Source organism: Ochotona curzoniae, unplaced genomic scaffold (genome assembly GCF_017591425.1).
Source record: "Ochotona curzoniae isolate NIBS_2020 unplaced genomic scaffold, NIBS_Ocur_1.0 scaffold_1852, whole genome shotgun sequence".
NCBI classification, from domain to species: domain Eukaryota; kingdom Metazoa; phylum Chordata; class Mammalia; order Lagomorpha; family Ochotonidae; genus Ochotona; species Ochotona curzoniae.
The window spans coordinates 7753816-7775497 of record NW_024467087.1 but is presented as its reverse complement, the minus strand read 5'-3'; the positions used below and the strand labels follow the sequence as shown (position 1 = coordinate 7775497).

The window sequence follows — 21682 nt, the reverse complement described above, 5'->3', positions numbered from 1 at the left end:
TTTTCACTTTTGATATGTACTATTTCATTTAATAGTACATGAATCATGTCTTTGCAAGATAAATAAAAATAAGAAAATCACTTTGTTTAAAAAGTTAAACAGAATCTAAACATGCTTTCTAGTTAAAGAATACTTTAGAAAACCTATAAAAATCATTTAAATTGTTAAATACTTCTACTATAAAAAATCATACTAACAAGCCTCAGAACACCAGCATCACCACCCCTCCCCAAAATACTAAGAACATCAAGGTTATAAATGGAATGAAAATTTGCTTGAGTCAACAAATTTTCTTAAAGTTGAATAGCTGTGGAAGTCAGTATGGAGAGTGCTGAGATGACTGAAAATTGATCTACCATATGAGGCAGCTATCCCACTTTTGGAAATATACCCAAAGGAAGTGAAATATGCGTATGAGAAAGTGGCCTGTAATCCTATATTTACAGCAGCATAATCTACAATAGCATATACATGCAAACAACAGAGATACCTGCCAAAAAAAGAAACGGCTAAAGAAATTTTGGTACATCTACTATATGGAATACTACTCAACCAATATTTGCAACAAAATGGTCCCAACTAGAGATCATTATGCTCTGTGAAATAAGACAATCATATTAGGACAAATATCACATGTTCTCTCTGATATAAGGCAACCTTCACGCAAAATCAAGATCAATAGATACAGAGGTAAACATGCATATACATAGATTTATATAGAGGAACAGTAAAGTGGAGGCAACTATACCACGAATTGGAGATATGTTACAGTATGCATCTCTATTTCTGAATAAAAATTGGAACCCCATTGAAACTGTTAAATATATCTTGACAGTAGAATGCTGGATTTCATACCATTATTTATACCCACAATGTCAATAGACTTAAATAGCAGAATGATGGACTGTGACTTTTTGAATCTATTGTTATGAAGCAAGGGAAGACAGCGGGAGGAGGGGGAAGAGGGAGGGTGGAAGGGAAAATGCCTGAATCAAGGAAATGTATTACGAAAAAACCTTTTTTAAAAAGTTGAATTACTATTTATTATCTTACCTGTACAAGGAAAATGATGAGAAAATAAAAATTTGCAATTCTTCTAAACTGTTCAAATAGATTCTTTGGGAGGAAATTCCAAAGTGTATACTACAAGGAGAAAGAAATAAGGAATACTATCAGAAAAATTCTAATAGTAATGGCTGATACCATTCAATATTATACTAGTTACTTTTTCTAATACTTTGAAACCCAAACCTCAGACATACACAACAGCATATATTTAGAGGTATAGTATATAAGCAGCTTTTTTTCCAGAAAGCATTATAATGGTTAGCAGCTCCTGAACCTCTGTTTTTCCTAACTAGGTTTCCTGATATGAACTCTAACATCATTCTATATACAATTGTCTTTTCCTACTTCTATTTTTTAAAATATTTATTTATTTTTATCTAAGTGCATATTTACAGAAAGAAGGAAAGGCAAAAATCCTCCATCCACTGATTCACTCCCCAAATAGCCTCATCAGCAGGAGCTGAACTGATTCAATGTCAGGAGGCAGGCGCCTCTTCCAAGTCTTCCACGCAGGTACATGATCCCACAACTTTAGGCCGTCTTCCACTGTTTTTCCAGGTCACAAGCAGCGAGCTGGATGGGAAGTGGATCACCCGGGACTCCAACTGGTGCCCATACGGGATCCCAGTGCTCTGCAAGGGGAGAATTTAGCCACAAGGCTATCACACCAGGCCTTCTCTATGTAATTCTTGCTGTTTTATCAGAATAGGTAGTTCATTCTGTCTTGTTTATTACATTCCCCTGAGTATCTACACCAATGTGTGACAGTAGAAAATAAATTATGTGCCTCAGGAAACCACTAAATGACTGAACATTCAGAGATACAAACTTCTTTCACCAGTACTTTCCATATCCATGGCAGTTGAGATTTATGCGCAACCTTAAGTCACAGAGGCCTTTTGATTTTACTCAACATCATATGACTATGGGCTATGGAAATTGGTACTAGGTAAAGATTTCAGTATGCAACTGCAGAAAGGCCTAAGGAGAGAGCTTTGGGGTCAGCTGTCATACTATATGTACTTCTCTCACTAATACTTTAAGCTCAATGTCAGCTAAAAGTAAATAGCAGTTGAACTTTCTAGATGACTTAATACAGATGACCAGAAACCAGAAACGAACAAGTATTTCTTAAGCTAGTAGGCTAAATTTATACTTCAATATTCTCTATCTCAATTATTTGCATAATAAGAACATATTCATTTATAAGGTAACTGAAAAGCCAAAGTACGAGAGTATATGGAAACTGACAAGTGATATCTGTTTTTATTGACTTATGAAGCTCGAATTTCAGGGAATTTTGAGAGAATGAAGACAAATGGAGGCAAATACATTCAGCTGTACAGCTGCATTATATGAATAGCCAATTTAGAAGTTTCTTCCCATAGGGTCCAAAGAAGTATCTCAGGATCATTCAAAAATAAGGGCAGAATTGTATATGAATGTGCACCACTTCAGAGGAAAAAAGTCCACACATTTTATGAGATTCTCAAGGTAGCTTGTAAATAAAAATAAACACTGAAAACCACCTGGAAGCTGACTCTTCATAGATCGCTACTTATTTGTGCCAATTACTTAAGATCAATTTTCTAAAACCATAAACTAAACTCTGACATTAGGCTAAGAGCTGAACTTCTGGCAGACTGACCTTCTGTTCCCAAATAAGTTTTTTTCTATTAAACAAATAAGCACAAGGACAGTTAAAGTCCTGTGGAAGGAGTAGTGTTAACACATGAAAAGGGAACATTTTGTTGTTATTGTTTTGAGCTCCAGTTGTGAGTTTTCCACTGTTCTTAGTAAATGAACTGCTTCCTTGAAGAACTCTGTGTATTCCCTTCATAGAAAACTACTGCTAATTCTCTCTTCTTCACAAGTTAAGAAACATCCTCTTTCCACATACATCAACCACAGGATTTGGCACAGGGAAGGCATATGAGAAATCCTTATTAATACTTGTGTCTTGGGGCTGAGACCAAACTGTATAATGTAAAGGCAGGATCCAGACTTTAATGTATCTCCCTTAGCCCAAGGTGCCCTTGCCTGTCATTTATCAAAAGGAATTCATTGAACTGAGAGTTGTACAGTACAAGGTTCTAGTCATTGGACTCAAAAAGTTATTTGGTTTTGCAATACAAACAAACAAAACCAAAAACAATAAAAAAAAAAAAACAAACAAAAACCTTTCAGGCCTATATTGTCCAGAGGGGACTGGATTGCTCAGGGGGTATTCCAGGACCAGGGAAGACAGTAACTACCAGCTATAGGCCAACCTGAGCATCCTAAATTCCTTAAAGGGCATAGCATCATCAATCAATCTATAGAAGGTCAAGAGCACACATTTACCAGGAACATGAACTGAACGTGCACAGCTCAGCCCCAATTTCAATCCATAAGAACCTTCACCCTTAACTCATTAAGCAGCTCAGAAATTAAGCTATAGTTGTCTGGCTCCTTATTCTGTACTTTGCAATAAAGACCTTTCTCCTCTACCCAATATCAGTGATTGGCTTTCTGTGCATCAGTTAGTGGACCCAAGCTTGGGTTCTACAGCAACACCCACAATTAGTTTGGCGAGAAGTGTTGTTCTTCAACAGGGCCAGTGTTGTGTTACAATGAGTTAAACCACTATTTACAACACCAGGATCCCATAAAGTGCAGCTTGGAGCCCCCACCAGCTTCTTGTTAATATGCCTGGCAAGGCAGTAAGCCAAAGTGGAAGCACTTGGGATCACAACTCCTATGTGGGAAACCAGGATGGAGCTCCTGGCTCCTGGCTTTGGCGTGGATCAACCTGGCTGCAACGTCTAACTGTGTAGTGAATCAGTGGAAAGAAGATCTCCTCTCACTTCCCCTGCCTTTCAAATAAATAAGCAAATCATAAAATAAGACATAAAAACTTGTATCTCGGTCATTCACTCCATTGGTTTATTGAACTAAACAATAAGCTGCTGTTACATTTTTATTATAATACAAAGATGATATTTAATGCAGAGCAAAAGAAGTATACATTTTGGAAACTGTTGCAATTAAGTAAAACTGAATTAGTCATTTATGCCAAGTTAACCAAATTAACTTATTTATCTGAAAAGTAGTCAGGCTTGCTATAAACCAAACACAATGTTAATCATAGGAAGAAAATTTGTAGAGCAGCTGTTTTTTTTTTTTTTAATTTCATTTCATTACACAGTTTCATAGGCTCTGGGATTCCCCCAACCTCTCTGCATACCCTCCCCCATTGTTGATTCCTGCACCTTGTTGCAGTATTACAGTTCAAATCCAGTCATGGTTCCTTCATTGCAAGCATGTACCATGCATAGAGACCAGCATCTTATTGTTTCTTGGGAAGACCATCTCTGGTCTGAAAGCAGAGCTGGCAGAATATCATCCCCTCCAATAAAAAGCCACAACACAACATCAACAACAATTTACAACACTATAGAGTTAATTGACATGGTACTGAGTGACCAATATGTTAGAAAATGCAAGTTCTTAACCACATCCTGTAGTTTATACACAAATGCTGCTATACACCTTAAAATAGGGTACTATTCAGCTGTCTCGTGTCTATTTTCATTTTTATATTTAGCACTTATAGTATCCAAGTGTCATTTTTACTGAACTTGGCGAATTTTAGGATAGTTCAAACTGGCTTATAACTCTAACAAGTCATGTATTAACAATTGAGGAGCAGAACAGTTTTAGGAGGGGTGTGCAGAGAAATCTTCAGTACCTTAGTGAGGAGTAGCTAATCTTTGCGTCCTACCTAGTAAGGTATATGGGAGTCCAAGCTGACTGTTTCCTGTCTGTTCTAAGCTTTCCTTATTGGTCTCTATCTAATCTAGTTTTTGCTGTGTGTGTGGGGCTCCAGAGAAATCCTGATGGTCATTGCAAGAGAGGGTGGGGAGCCAAAGTTGGAACTAAGTAAAGACCAGAGAAAGCTCCCCTCCTGAGTTCGGAAGGAAGTTTACTGTTCTGTTTCTGAGGACTGCTCAGGGCTCCTGGCTGTTGTTCCAATGACATTAGATCCTGTGAGGAAGGATCTGGGCACCTCCATCCCATGTGGGAAATCTGATAGGGAGTGGACGACCTCAGAGTTCTTGGCCTACAAGGGCAGTCCAATTCCTCCTGGTTTCCTTGGGAGCTGGGATATAGCCCGTGGTGCCTGTACTGATAATCCAGGGTTGGGCCCCTGGACTCACGTGGGAGAATCAGAAAAAAATTCCTGGCTCCTGGCTTCACTCTGGCTTCGTCCCAGCTATACTGGCCATTTGGGGGGCAAACTGGCAGATGAAGATTATCATTTTTTTCTACTCTACAGACCCCTACCCAATGTCCCCAAAATTCTAGCTATCGAGTAAATGAATATTTTAAGAGAGAAAAGGAAGATATTCAATGAGGTAACTGCTGTGTAAAGCAATAATATTAGCAGTCAACTGTGAATGAACTAAGGATGAGCACTGCCTTTTCTAACACAAGATGTATTTAGATACAATGGGACAGAATAACTGTTTCTTAAGATGACTTTTGGGATTGGCACCATAGTATAGTAGGCTAAGGTTCCACCTGCAGTGCTAGTATCCTATATGGGCTCCAATTCAAGTCTAGCTACTCCACTTCTGATCCAATGTCCTGCCTATGGCTTAAGAAAGCAGAAGAGGATGGCTCAGGTCCTTGGCCCCTACACCCATGTGCAAGTTCCAGAGGAGGCACCTAGATTCTGGCTTCATATTGGCTCTGCTCTAGCCACTGCAGCTGTTTAGAGAGTGAACCAGAGGACAGACAATCTTTCTGTGTGTGCGTGTGTGTGTGTGTGTGTGTGTGTGTGTGTGTGTGTGTCTGTCTGCCTCTCCTTCTCTCTGTAACTGTCATTCAAATAATTCTTTCAAAAAATATTAGTTTTAAAATACGCATGTAGTTGTGACTAAGCAATCACATCCCGAGAAACTGTTTCTTTGTTAAGTTACTGCTTCTGTTTCTCAACTGTCCTTGTATGTTGGAGTCAATTACTATCCAAGCAGCATAGCAATCTTATTTTCATTACTAGTCCCTCACAGAGGTTTCTTTTTTAAGCACTTTTTCTGGTTACACCATAAAATTCAGATGAAAACACTCAGAGCAATCATAATGAGACCAAAATTTAACTTTAAATGTGCTATCAGGGTCAAATATGACTAAGACAACAGAAGTCTAATAAATTATACTATTGTTTTTTTTAATGGGGAGAAATGTGAGTGTAACTTTAAACTTAAAAGGTAATACAAGATGTTTGGGGACAAAGAAACACTAACTTTAACCTTGGGCATAGCTTCAAAGAGGTAGGTGGAGCTCACTGATTGTTATCCGACCGAAGGCTCTTCAAGATTGGGATCAGGATTTTTAAACAAAAAAACTGCAGGGCAGTTACATTTGCTGGAAGCAAAAGATCCTACAAATCTAGCATGGTGCAATCAATGTTCTTTTTGGTATAAAAGAAATGTTTCCAAGTTCTGTAAAAGCTACAAAATTTTGATGATAACTGCAAGTTTCTGCAGTGTACTTACTTAAATAATAAAGCCACAAAGGACAAGTTTTCCTAAGTAAAGTATTTCTCTTGCCAGGAGAAAAAAAATTACAATTTTTATGTTAACATTTAAAGAGGATCAATGTGTTTGTCTTCAGTGTTCCCTGCATTAACATTCTCAGTGTTATAATGACATTACCAAATAGTATCTGTAAATAAAATAAGCTGTCAATTAAGATAAAAGTTGTTTCCATCACACAACGGTGGAGAAAGGAAATTGACATTTCTACAAAGCTAGAAGACAGCTAACATGTTTCATAAATTATTTATATCCAATTAAAAGTTTCTAGTACAAACACAAACAGCCAAAAAGCAATTGAGGAGGAAATTCTGGAACTGTTCATATCTCCAGAGTAGGCCTAAAGGCTTTATTTTAGGAGACAACCCCATACATTCAAAATACGTGAATCTGACAAAATCAACAGTACTGCTCAGGACCGCAGTGGTAACAGTCACAAAAAGACAAGCAGCAATAGCAACTATCATTACATAGAGTTGTTACTATATGCCAGACAGTGTTAACTACTACTTTTTTTTTAAGATTTATTTTTATTGGAAAGGCGGATATACAGAGAGGAGAGACAGAGAGGAAGATCTTCCGTCCCATGATTCACTCCCCAAGTGAGCACAACGGCCAATACTATGCCGATCCGAAGCCAGGAGCCTCTTCCGGGTCTCCCACATGGGTGCAGGCTCCCAAAGCTTTGGGACGTCCTCGACTGCTTTCCCAGGCCACAGGCAGGGAGCTGGAAGGGAAGCGGGGCTGCAGGGATAGAACCGGCGCCCATATGGGATCCCGGGCGTGCAAGGCGAGGACCTTAACCACTGCGCCGGGCCCAATGTTAACTATTTCTTGCAGATGATTTCATCTTCACCATAATCCCCCGAGCCAGATATTTTATAAAAGATAGGAAAATTGGGATTTCAGGTGTATTATGTGACTTAGTCTCCTTCCTATGGAAGACTGTCTCTAGGGATGAAGCTCTTGACCACCACACTGTAAACTATGCTCACAATTATTAACTATTATGATTATGGTACCGAGATTTCCTTCCTTCTCTGAAGTTACTATACTACCGATTCCCCACTAACTGATCTACAGCTTTTATGACAAATCAAAATTAAATGGCAGCTAACTAGAAGAAATGGTAGACACATAATACAGAGGGGAAGAAATAAAGTTTATATTGAAATGTACACTTCTGGGGCTTCTTCCCGTGACACTGGCATCCCATATAGGGGTAGTTTATCTCTCAGCTGTTCCACTTCTAATCTCCCTCCCGGCTAATGTCCTGGCAAAACAAAGGAACTCAGCTCATGTGCTTGGGCTTTTGCCACCCACGTAAGAAACCCGGATAAAACTGCTGGCTTTCAGCTTGGCCTAGTCCAATGCTGAGTGTTGCAGCCATTTGGGGAAAGAACCAATAAACAACAGATCTCTCTTTAACTTCAAAAATAAGTAAATCTTCCATAAAAGTACACTACTTTATCCTAGCTTCACATATCTACATCTGTATGCATAGTCTATATTTGTTTACAAACATAATTTCACTTGTCCGTTATGCCAACACCACCCTTACAGGTTGCTTTTAATAAACTCCCTTTCAGGGGAATAATTATAAGGATTTTTGTAGGACCTGTTGAAGTACACAAGCATATGCTACATTCCTCAAAAACATAATCAAATGCATTTATTTTACTTAGTAAATGAACTTTCACTGAGTGAAAAAAGGAAAAAAAACTTACCTTAGATGAAACTATTCTATTATCACAAAATCTTTGTGCAATGTAAGCTTCTGTCTCTGAAACTGGATGATTTCCAACAAACACTGTGCGTGTACCAACTCGTTTTTCTTCTCCAGCACACTGCCCAAGAAAAAGAGGGGGAAAAGTCAGCTTTTCATCACATTTCTACATACTTTCACAAATCTTGTCTAAGCATGTTTCGCTATAATCTCAGGAGAGCAGTACAGAAAGAAGAAAACCTTGTTGAGGATATTCAAAATCTTCCAGGCTCTTAGTTGTTGATTTGGTGAAGATTAGTAAAAGTACTGCTTGAACCAACTGTTCTAAGGGCACAGTGCATGTTTACATTTGCAGGAGCCTAGAGAAATTCACTCTAAAAATATGGCACCCTAGTTTGCTGATTATTTTAAATCAAAATCTTTCACAGAGCAGCAGATGCTAGAAGAGGTTTTACTCTGATACTCCCTTATCTGTCAAAGAAGCATAAACATGCTTGGTACCTGAGTATTTATTAACTCATTTCTGTAGAAAAAAAATGGAACCAATCAACCACATCTGGACAAGAGTTTGTCAAGAGTTATTGTCCATTTCCTCCTCCTATTTAGCCCTCGAAGACAATCTACTATCTGATCCTTGTTACTAAACTACTCTGACCATTGAGTCCATCCATTCCTCACATAAATTCATTTATTACGAGGGGCTCAAGTTACGATATAGCAGGTGGCAACCCATATGGGTGCCAGTTTGTATCTTGGCTGCTCCACTTCCAAACCAGTTCCCTGCTAATGCTTCTGGAAAAGCAGCAAAGGATGTCCCAAGTGTTTCGGCCCCTGCATGCACAGGGGAGGCCCAGATAAAGCTCCTGGCTTCAAACCAGTGCGGTTCTGGCCATTGCAGCCATTTGGGGAGTACATCAGCAGATGAAACATCTGTCCCTATCTATCTCCCCCTCTCTTTCCATATAACTATGCCTTTTTAAAATAAGTAAATAAACCTTTTTCAAAAAAAGACATTTATTACTAATCAATTGTTGCATTCTTCATCTCTACCGCCCTTGTGAAAAAGGATAAATACCTAAAGTTTCAGATATTAGGTTATTACATTGTGATTCCCCTTTGTGCATTTAAAAAAATGTACAATTTTGCCCATTAATCAGTTTAATGTCAGCTCATTCCAGCAAACATTTCGAGTGCATCCTACCAGAAACAAAATTCTGTATTTTTATGCCAGTTATTTTTTCCGTTTAAAATTTACTTATGTTTGTTTGGAAGGCAGTAAAACAGAGACAGGCTTTCCATTTGATGATTTAGTGTGCAACTGCCCACAGGATCTAAGAGGCAGTGAGGGCAAAGCCAAGACGCTGGAACAGAATCAGGGACACAAACATTTGACTTATCATTGCTACTTCCCAGAGTACCCATCAGCAGGAAGCTGAAATTGGAGATAGCGCTGGGACTTGAACTCAGGTTGTCTGATATGAGATGTAGATATATTGCTGTACTCAAAGCCCACCTCCTGACAATCATTTGTCTTTATCTTTCATCCACAGGCCAAATGAATTTCAAGTATCACCTTTATAGCAACACACAATTTATAAAAGCCCAGATTGGGAATACTTCATTTATCAAACAACCTGTGAAAATAACATCAACTACCTTATTAGACAGTAAAAAAGCAGATAAAAATTATTCTTAAACACAACAGAATTACTTCTAAGTATACAGGTCAGAAACAGATTGCCACATTTATGAAATGAATGATATTGAGATTCATTCATTTATTTGAAAGAGTTATAGAGAAAGAAGAGACAGAAACAGAAATCTATACAAGCCAGGGTTGAACCAGCAACTTTATCAGGGTCCTTCACATGGGTGCAGGCCCCCAAACACTGGGGTTATCTTTCACTACTTTTTCCCTGGCAATCAGCAGGGAGCTGAATTAGAAGTGGCCAAGCTGGCATACGAGCCAGTGCCCATATAGGATCCTGGCACGGCAGGCAGCAGTTTTACATGCTACAAAAAGCCAATCTTGTAGTGTAGTGACTATTTCTACAAAGAATTCTGCAATTGTTTGGGTTTAAAGAAAATAATTTTTTAAAATATCTTTCAGAGCCTATGAAGTCCAACTTCACATAATATATTTCTAATACACCTTTTACATTTTCTAACAGTAAATTCCTTGATCTTAAAAGGCCCATGGTTAGAACTCTATTTTACCCCAGCTGTAGGTAATTCACTAGGTTGCCTTGTACCTAGGCAAGTGTAATACTGCTAGAAGAAAGGCAGCTAGTACCTGGCTGGCATTCTGGGTCTGGTTAATGCCAACTTTGTATTAACTGTACCATTGTGCTAGCATAGTTGCCTATTCCAATCTGTAAGGGCTGGAGGGAGGCAAGCAGACTGCCATACCTGCTTGTGTTTCTGGGCTGGGTTGGGGGTCACAAAGGGTTTTTGATGTGGGTCTGACCATTGCACCCATCAGGATATCTGAGAGCTAGGGCTGCAAGTGGGCCAGGCTGGCAGTTCAGCAAGCCAGCAACACAGGTATCCCTGGGCTAGGCTGCTGCACCTGCCAGCATGCATCAGAGCCAGGGTTTGGGGCAGGTTAGGTTGGGGGCCTATAGGAACAGAGTGCTAGAGCTCCCTGGACCAGGCTGCAGCACCTGCTGTGGGGGCAAGGTCCAACAATGGTTTTTGGTGTCAGCAGGAAGTCCATCCTTTCATTTCATATTGGTCTCTGACATGTCAGGATCTCTGATCTCAGAGATCAGAGCCCGTAGGTGTGTAGTTTGGCTATGGTGCACATCTTGCGTGATCAGACCACCTATGCTGCTCATTCCTATGCAAGGAACACAACATTTTAGAAATAATGAAGATGCAATGAACAAGGCCAATGGCACCTGAATGGAAGTCCTGCAGCTTATGAGAGGATCCATTAGGTGAGACAGAGAACTCCAAACCTGGGACAAGCAAGCCACACAACCCTAAATTGATAGGAAGTAACTATAGAACGCATGATGATTGTACCCTAAAACAACCCTAATAGCACAGGTAGCTGGAAATGACACAACCCCTGATCTTCTGTAAACCCTACCCATCTATCAATCAAATGACCTCTCCCCTCACAGGGGAATCTGAGGCAGCATCACGAAGCCATTCCTTTTTCCAAGATCATATGAAGAATGATGATGCAATCCTTCTCTTCTGCAGACACAGAATGGAAAGCAGACACCTTTCTCCTCCCAACCCACTCTCCAACCAAACATGCTCCACATATATCTGTGATTTCACATTTAAATAAACTAAAAAAAATCGTACATATTTTTAAAAAGATTTATTTTTATTAGAGAGGCAGATTCACTGAGAGGAGAGACAGAGAGAAAGATCTTCCGTCCGCTGGATCACTCTCCAGAGTGGCTGCAACAGCCGGAGCTGAGCTGATCCAAAGCCAGGAGCCAGGAGTTTCTTCCGGGTCTCCTACATGAGTGCAGGGTCCCAAGGCTTTGGGCTGTCCTCTACTGCTTTCCCAGGCCACAAGCAGGGAGCTGGGTGGGAAGTGGAGTAGCCAGAACAGAAACCAGTTCCTATATAGGATCCTGGCAGGTGCAAGGCAAGAATTTAGCTACTAGGCTATTGCACCAAATCCTTATTTACTCTTCAATTTTGCCTAAGTTTTACTCTGTTTTCTGATAGAACAGGAATAGTATGTTTCGCAAAGATTTGTGATAATTTCCTTTGATATAACTATATTGTTGATATCACCACATATTTATGTAGAAGTACGACTGAAACAAGCACCTGTTAATATATTTCCAATAACTAAAAAAATACAGAATGCTTCACAAATTTGCGTGTAACCCTTGCACAGGGGATCATTCTGATTTTAGTATATGTGCTGCTAAAGCGAGTGTTCTCCATTAACTTTTTAAAGGTAAATGTGTTAATATATGTAGCCACAAAGATTTTTTTTCCCTTTTTCAATGAGCTATTTAAAGGTCAAGAACTCATCCTCCATATAACCATTTCAAGAAAAAATCTTAGAGTTTACGTTTTCCACGTATCTACTGTGCTCAGATGTATTCCAGTCTGAACCTGTCAAAAGAAGACTAACTTATGTAGATATAATAAATTATTTTAAAATTCAGAGATAATCCTCTCATCATCATTTAAATGTAAGCTTATTAAATAGCTACTTGATGGAATATTGCCTTGTAAATTTGTAGCCAATCCTTCAAAAAGTGACAAGGAAAATTCGAGTAGGAAAGAGATTCAGGTTAGGTCGATAAATCGAGCCTCAGGGAAAACTACTGTGCCACGGGTTATTGAAGTATGAAGGCTCCCTGGAGATCTGGAAAAGATCAGTAAGCTTCTGTGCTGAACAGCTAAGTTATTTATCTTGTATGTCCAAGTTATTTATCTAGTTGCCCAAGGTTCTTCATATGCTAAAAGTGGCAAGTAAATTTGCAAAAGAGTTCCTGCAAACCAGTGAAATGCCTTTACCAGAATGGTAGCTTTCATTCAATAAGAATTGACTTCTCTGTTTGCAATTTGTGTAATATATGGAGTCTGGCAAAACTCGCTGATGAAACAATCAATTTTTTCGTATCAAGTGCACAAAGCTTCAACTGCATGTACCTGCCAAAGGTGGAGTTGATAAGCTTTACCCCTACTCCTGCATTACATGCAGGTTAAGGTCTCTGTAGTCTCCACAGCAAAACTGAACTTTACAACGCACAAATTTGGATCATGGAACATGTCCAGTCCATGTGGAAACAGCAATGCACAACATGTAATTGCATATTCAGGTGGCTGCTTTGTTTTTCACATAAGCACAATAATAGAAACTACAGAAAGAAAAAGCTACCTTTCATACAGATTCTCAGTCAGTCTCTAAGTGCAAAGAGAGGAGGCAAGGAGGTAGCAGGTCACTGAGACAGGGCGAGTCGCACACTGAATTACCCGGGCCACTGATGAACAAAAACACCAGAATAAACCAGTATTTCCCCAATTCTGAATGTTCTTCAGCTTTTTGATGGCAAACAAAGGAAGAAAAAGAGGATGATGCATTTTTTTCAAGAACATGTTATTAAGTAAACTCCAAATATTTGAAAGGCATTTATAGTTTTACTAGGAAATTTCCCATATAGAATTTCTCTGATTTTATTCAAATAAACCCTAAATGGCCTCTACCTTCATGAAACTGAAGGAAATAAATCTAAACTTCTGTATATGAGGAGTATGTGTGCACGTGCCCTCAGTGTCATTATTGGATGATTATACAGGGCAAAGTCTCCCTGGCCCAGGCAGGTATGGACTAATGGTGAAATGACATGGAACAGATTACTTTTACGCCCTTTTCACCCTAAAATCTGATTAACTTGCATTCTCTGGTGGAATTTCCTGCAACTACATATTACTATTTGCTTAATACAACAATGGGCAATTTGGACCTCTTGTAAACTCGCTGTAGTTTTCTGCTTGCTGCCAATATAGTGTAAAACCAGTGCTGCTAGCTTATGTGATTTCAAATGAAGTAGTTTCCTTTGCCAAGAGAGAGAACCTCTTAGGGAATTAAAAAAAATCCTGCTTGGAAAGCATAACACAATCTGGAGAGGGAGTATGGGTCCTGCCCCTTGTAATGCTTTTAATTCAGCAGGAGTACATCCTGTGCTGAAATGCTTCCCTCCCAATTATCCTTAGGAACAGCATTGTTTTAACATGCTGGTACTGACCCCATTTTAAAGACACACCACACATTACATCAAATGAACAATATTTGAAGAAATATTTACAATATATGAATCAATGTAAAAAGAATTTAAGTGCTTTCCTCAAGATAAAAAAACCACCCTTTTCCATCACTTGATTTTCATTTAAAAAAAAACAATAAAAAAATTAAAGATCAGTAAGATGGTGCCTATTTCCATATTAAATCTTACATCATTGCCAGTCATAAAAATGAAAAGCTGCTGGAAGCATAATCTGTTTCTTAATTGTCTCCAGACATGTGACTATATAAGAATAGAGGGGAAAATAGAGGCTTCAATGTAAGGCTGCCAATATAAAAGCTAGCAAGGATCTCAAACAAAGCCTACCTCTCCTTTCCATGTGTTGTCAGATTTAAATACATCACTTAGCCCATAGATATGTGAGTCTTTTCCCCCCGAAGATTTATTTATTTTATTAGAAAGGCAGATCTACAGTGAGACAAAGACTCTCCATCCACTGGTCCACTCCCCAAGTGGCCGCAATGGCCAGAGCAGAGATCACAGAAAGCCAGGAGCCTCTTCCAGGTCTCCCAACGTGGTGCAGGGTCCCAGTGCTTTGGGCTGTCCTCGACTGCTTTCCCGGGCCACAGGCAGGGAGCTGGATGGGGAGTAGAGCAGCCAAAATACGAACCTGTGCTCAAATGGAACCTCTGCTCATGTAGTGAGGATTTAGTCATTAGGCCATTGCACTGGGCCCGATATGTTAGTATTAATTCTGGTAATACACAAGTTTTAATCATACTGATGTATGTACTTTTTTCATGTGCAATTTTTTTTCTAGAAACTCTCTCTGTGACAATTGTAATTTACAACCCTGGATAAAAATTATTGCCATAGACTATCTCTATGAATCAGTGATTTCCCCTGACCAACATCCTACATTTTCTTTTTACTGTTTCAGCCACAATTTCCCTTTCAGCAGACAAATTTTACATTAACTCCAAATTGCTCACAAAGATTGCCCTTCAATGCTTCCTCTGCAGGTCGTTAATCTCTCATTAGTTGTTCAGATCACTGATAATGAGAATTGCAGGCCTTGTATTCAAAGTTACTTATCAGTGAATAATCTTAACTGATGTCATTTCTATTAATTTTATTACTTTTATTGTTGAGAATTACTTTGTTAGTTTCTATAGCAAATAAAGTATTTGCTCAAAAGCAAATAAAAAATTCTAAAATCTGAGGACTAGGCAAGTACTTAATTCTGTTATTCTCTTTTTTCAAGTACCAGTATTTCTGAACAGCATAATCAGTGTTAAAAACAAACTCAAAATTGAAAGAATGATCATTTCATCAAAGTTGTAGATGCCTATTAAACTGCTCTCCAAAGTCAGCATTTCCATGGAGTTGGGAGGGGGACCACAACACATTCTGTGGTCAAACTGATGACATTTCCAAGCCACTCCTTTACCAAAAAAAAAATGATGATGAATAATCCTGAGGTGCAAAATACAGAAATAACTATAAAATGATCCTTTAAACTGCACTTTTCAGATTTTGCTTTTACTGCAACGTATTAAGTCATTAACTTGCCTTTCCCTCTGCTGCGAGAGGGAGTAAAACCAACCTTAAAATATGCCATTTTCTGTTGTTTTACTTAAAGCATAATGAAGGTCGTATTAAGTGAAATTCTAAAACATTTGGCCAAAATACATTTGGGAATGCGAATGTCATCCTTAAGAAGGTATCTAATTAGATCTCACCCAGTGGTAGCACACATAATCAAAGAAACATGGCGATAGGACTATCACACAAGCTCCTAACACACACTGACCACAAGGACGCGTGCACGAACAATGCCGCCTTCACAAGCTCAGGTATACTTTTATTATCTCGGTATGATACACTGAATAGTTTATTTTACTAGGAAGGAACAACTGATTCCAAGTGTTTCAAATCTGATCTCCCTCCCTGCCCTGACCCCCACCCCATGTCCTCGAACCAAGTACCTCCTGGCGACAGAAAGCTGGTTCTAGAGAATGAAAGCAGCTTTCCCAGAGGACTGTTAATAGATTCGACAGACCGAAAGATGTGTAAACATTTTGTGATTCAAATTCTAACAGAAAAGTGCTTTGAATGATTTAGAGGTTTTTCCTTATATAGAAAGATATCTGAGACTCTCGAAGTTCCTCTTGGGAACATTTCATATCAACAACAACACTTGAATATACACAGAGATAAACTGAATGTACTGATCTACAAGGGCTCAAAAGTTACTTTTCATTTTCACTACCCAGTATCTACACATCAACTTCCATTGCATTCAAAACAATTAACCAACTTTTGTCACATAATGCAATGTAATTAATAAAAAAAAATTTCTTGAAACTCTAAATAGCTATGTACTTCTATAGAGAAAAGTAATACTGAGGCTGAATGACAACGCAGTTAAACATTTCTGATAATCCTCAGGAAACGGATAAAAACGCACAGACTAAAGCAAGAAAAAGAAGGTCACAGGACCACAAAGCACAATCTAGCTGCAAAGAGACCAGAATCATGCACAGGCTACAAGAATCAGAGGCTGGAGGAAAAGACAGGACCATCTGCATAGTGACATCTGCTGGCACACTAAATCAGAGAGTATGTTGCAGATCAAGCTACTTGTACCAAGTCCTAGCCAAGTTTCTCAGAACATGGGAAGAGACACAATCATGGACTGCAAAGTTTGTGTTCTTCCAACGGAGGCAGCAAAGCAAGCATTAAAAACCTGCTCTATCCCTTCAGAGTTGAAACCAGCACTACAGTGGCCTAGCTTCCTTTATTGCCCCATTGCGCGTCATCCTGTTACTGTTCTTCACCGACCGGAACTGCGACTGTAACTTTCGTGTTTTAAAATACCATTATTTAAAACTATCAGTATCTTGTACCATAATATTTTCTCTTTATCTTGGAAACATTTTCCCCCTAAATTTTACCTACAAAGACTAGGTCGTTATAAGAATTGAAGCTAAATTTTGAACTTAAAGGAAATGCTCAAATTGAACATGCAGATATAGAAAAACACTTTATTAATGTACCCACTATGATATCCAGACAATAACTAAACACTGAAGCTTCAAAACGTGTACAAAAATTATAGAAGGCCTATGCCGGTGAGTTCTTAGAGTTGAAACATTTCCCTATTTAGAGCCCTCATAAGAAAAATATATCTTAACAGCAAACAGTAATATCCAACAATGGCAAGCAAAAGCTCCACTGGATATTAGAGATGCCTTTATCAATCACTAGCTAAAAGACATACATTTTTCATCCAAACATCACTTTCTAGATCAACAGACAAGAGTTTTTATTATAGTGTAAGAAGAGATAAGAAATTATGACTAAGGCAAAAAAATATCAATTTTGTAAGAACGGCCCCATGGTAAAAACAGGGTTTTATATCCTGCTTCAGTAACAGCATCATTATTATCACAGTGACAGTATTTTCCTAGAAAAGTTGGCCAGTTCAAAGATATACTGTAGTGGATCCAATAAAACCAGTGAGCTTGGGCCCTGTACAGTAGTTCAGTAGCTAAATACTCACCTTACAAATGCCAGGATCTCACATGGACACATGTGGGAGACCTAAAAGGAGCTCCTGGCTTCAGATCAGCTGAGCTCTGGCCATTGCGGCCACTTGGGGAGTAAACCAGCAGATTGAAAGCACTGTCTCTGTCTCTCCTTCTCTCTGCAAATATACCTTTCCAGTAAAAGTGAATGAATTGTTAAAAAAAAAAAAAGTGCATGTATTTTCCCAGATAAAATGCTAAATATTACACAGAAAGCAGTCTAGCTACACAAGACGTCCAAGTCATAAATGTAATTAGCTTGGATAGCACTTCCAGGTTATATCTAGTTTTTAACATCTTTTAACAAAACAAGTAACATAAAATAAATTTCCACTGTGAAGCAGTTCAGTTGATCTGACCTTCTGGTGACAAAATTAGGAATTCACCGTCACTTTGTGCCAGAGCACAGCACAATGGGGGGAAGTATATCAGAAGTATTACCATTAACTATAAATCTCCCTTATCTCCTCCAAAAGCTTTGGATTTCAAGCTGGTATGCAGTGTAAAGATTGGGTGTAGCCATAAATGCCTAACCACTAATTTGTATCTAAATACTTACTATAAAAATCAGGAAAACACTAGAAATACAATATTTACTTTCAGTACAGGAAAACACTGACTGAAGTACGTATCAAATAAATATGTGTATGTTGTCCCATAGGTTAAAGTAGTTAGAATTTAAAATTTTTCATACGCCTTTTAGCACTGGCAAGTGGAAATGACATAAGATAACAAGAATATCAGAATGTTACAGTTAACATCCCCTAAGTTGTGTTTTGTAGAGCAAATCAATAATGAACTTCCTTGGGGAGTTCGCAGGCTATTTACAATGCATACTCACATAGTAAAAGCCATAAAAGATTTGGAAGCATAAAAAATGTTATATTTTGTACAAGTTAGCATTTCCCAAAATTAAGTGACCAAAACTTTTCTTCTGTCAAAGAATTTCCAGTAGCAGCATGTCTCACACAATTGGTTTGAGCCATGCTATTTTAATATATTTCTTGCATTATTAAGCATGTCTGTATACACAGCCTGTACCTATGCTGGATCTCTTGATAGGAAAAGCACAAGGTATTCATAATAATCTGCATTAGTGAAGTATTCACAGGTACGAAAGGAGATAATTGTTATGACAATTTCTCGTAGATGCCAAAAATAAACAAGTAAAATTGAGTATCTGAGCATAATTATTGGTGTTTTTGTTCCTAAAGCTTAATTTTTGAGAGACTACAAATTACACAAATGTGACCCTAATTGTCTTCTACTATCAACTGCTGTGTATGTGTCCTGGTGCAGGTCTCTTCATATGTAACTTGTTGAAGGCTTGAGAAATGATCTAAGAGAATACAGAAAAACTAGGATCAGACCTAGCAACAACACATATTGTACCATTTGCCACCTATTTCAGACTAGAGACCTAAAACAAAACAAAAGAAATCCAAGTGTATAAAAGAGAATACCTGTTTGAAAATAAAAATATTTGCAAATAAATACACGAGAAAAATTAAGTATTCAGGATGAAATTTATTTATAGCCATCAAGACATAAAAAGGAGGGAGAAATAAATGAAATGTGTAAAGCCATAAATAGCAGGTAAAGATTGGTGTTCCAATGCCTTTTAAAGTTATAAGTATAAAACTGAGTAGATTAAACTCCTTCAGGGTTTTAATTTTGGTACTGTTAAAGGTACAGTGTAATTTATTTAATAGTAACCTTCAGATGTGGAAAAATGAATGCACTCTCAAATATGCCAATTAACCTAGGTGAGATTTAGTTTTCCAATAAAATGAAATCCAGGCCCCTGTACTGAAGATACAAATAAATGTAAATTAAAATAAGGTAGGAGTACCAATTGTACCATTTGGACAATTTAAAAAAAACAATGAATCATTTAGTTACAAATTTACTTGTCTATAGATGCTTTTTCATGACTAACATACATAGATTTAAAAAACTGCTTGATTTTTTTTTAAACGAAGAGTGGATACATTAAAAATGTATGACTCTGTAAAATAAAAACCATTCAAGCACTAAAGATGAAACTATCCACAAACCAAAAAATTTTTAACAAACATACTTTTTGTTACATAATTGGACAAAGAGTACTTTGAAGTTCTATTCAAATCCATGACTGAAAACAGCAAGAAGATATTTCTAAAGCATACAGAAAGAGTATCTAGAACAATTATAAGAATTTAAAGTCAACATTAAAAATAGCTTTCAAGCTAAATGATGAAACACCACAGTGGTTGCAGGTCTCTTTATAACCTGATTGTTGCTCACTGGAATGTAAGCAGATTAGTCCTGGCCAGTACTCAACAATTAAATATTCATAAAAAACTCCAAACTCTCCTGAATATATTTCAGTTCAGCTCACATTATAAACGGTATGTGTGTACAAAAACGCATTGAAACATTTCTAAATGCATTCTTTACCACTCTAAACTCAGATAAGATGCAAAACTTTCTAAAAAACTGACAACTAAATAATTACACTGAGGTAAGGGTAGAAAAATGGAAGACCTCAACAGAATACAGGCAGGTCACAAAGGTTGGAAACTAAAATGCACTTTCATTTTTCAAGCACTGTCAATGATGCTCTCCTACCAGTCCAATTTCATCTTGCCCTTGATCTATCCTTTTGAATTTCTTTTATACCTCATTTCAGATGAGCCCCAGGCCATTTCAAGACCCAGGGCTTGGTCTACTCCACTACTTCTCTCGACATATACTAAGAGTCTTCCCTATCTCTTTAACTATTAAAATTACCCTCCAGATTTTGTCAACCATCACTTTCTCACTAAGCTTTTCCTGATTCAAATGAAGAGACATAAAGAACATGTTCCCTCAATTGATGACCTCTATAGGTAATTTACAGTGGCAATAATTTACAATACAAAACATGAATACAATCTCAACATTCAAAAAGTTGTAAATCCAAGTCTCCTCAAACATGACTGTCAATATTTACCCAGAGAAAACTTGTCAATGCTCTGATTTGGCAAAACGTTTTTTCTTTAAAACAATCTGATTAGTTTCCATAAAGAAACCAAGGCATTAATTATGACTAAGAAATTTGCATAGCCTACTATGACAATTATGCTCATTAAATATAATTTAATCTAACTGGTTATTGTAGTGTTAAATGATTTATACATACTTTTGACAATTTTATCCTGTGTGGTATTCACATTCATCATTTCCAGCTGATTAAACAGTTGATTAAAACTGGTAGTCATGGTTACCCCTGTTTTAAAAAGCCAAACATGGGTCAGAAAAATAATTCATAATGTAATGTGGTTTCTGTGAAAAACATCAGTTTAAAATGTTTATTACTCTTACTTATAGGAAGCTTTCCATGAACAAAATCTACCATAACGCACAAGGTCAAGCTGTAAAAAGTTTTCAGGAGGGCCCATTACTAGGAGCTAGTATGCATCAAACAGCAGAGGCTGGGATCAAGGCTAACATAATTTAAATTAGCCAACCATGTTCCTTTCTCTTTTTATCTCTACCTTACTTAATAACCAAACCCGAGGCAGGGTCTTTGTGTCAAACATTCATTTCTCTATAGTCAAAGCACAAAAAAGTATCACTATAGAAAGTCTCACATTAAGAAAGACTCCATCAAAAGGTATAAAAGAACACTTAAAAAACTATAACAATATCTTTGTACTTTTAAAACCTGAAAATAAAACTTAAAGATCTCAAAGATTAACAAAATCACTTGTAAACATATTTTCCATAACAAATAGCAAGGAAGTTTACACAAAAGATTTACAAATAAATAATTAAGCAGTAACATGTTATTAACAACGCTTTTTTTGGATTGGTTTGCAAAATCTAGATACTCTATTACAAGTAAAAAACAAGACCAATTCCACATCCATGAATATTTATAAATACTAGTCCAAGAGGTACGTAAAAATCCTTATACTAAGATCACAGCATTCTTTCTCCTAAGGAAGAACCTCCTAATGAATGGAG

At 37.6% G+C, this 21682-nt stretch overlaps 1 protein-coding gene across 1 annotated transcript in view; it reads right to left on the bottom strand.

Moving 5' to 3' along the window:
• ATP11C (ATPase phospholipid transporting 11C) overlaps positions 1–21682 on the bottom strand; it is a 157704-nt gene that overhangs the window by 81501 nt on the left and 54521 nt on the right. Inside the window, exons 2-3 of the mRNA XM_040999964.1 lie at positions 8375–8494; positions 1054–1143 (exon numbers count right to left, since the gene is read on the bottom strand). Of these exons, the coding sequence (XP_040855898.1) occupies positions 1054–1143; positions 8375–8494 (210 nt within the window). The remainder of the gene's footprint in view (positions 1–1053; positions 1144–8374; positions 8495–21682) is intronic.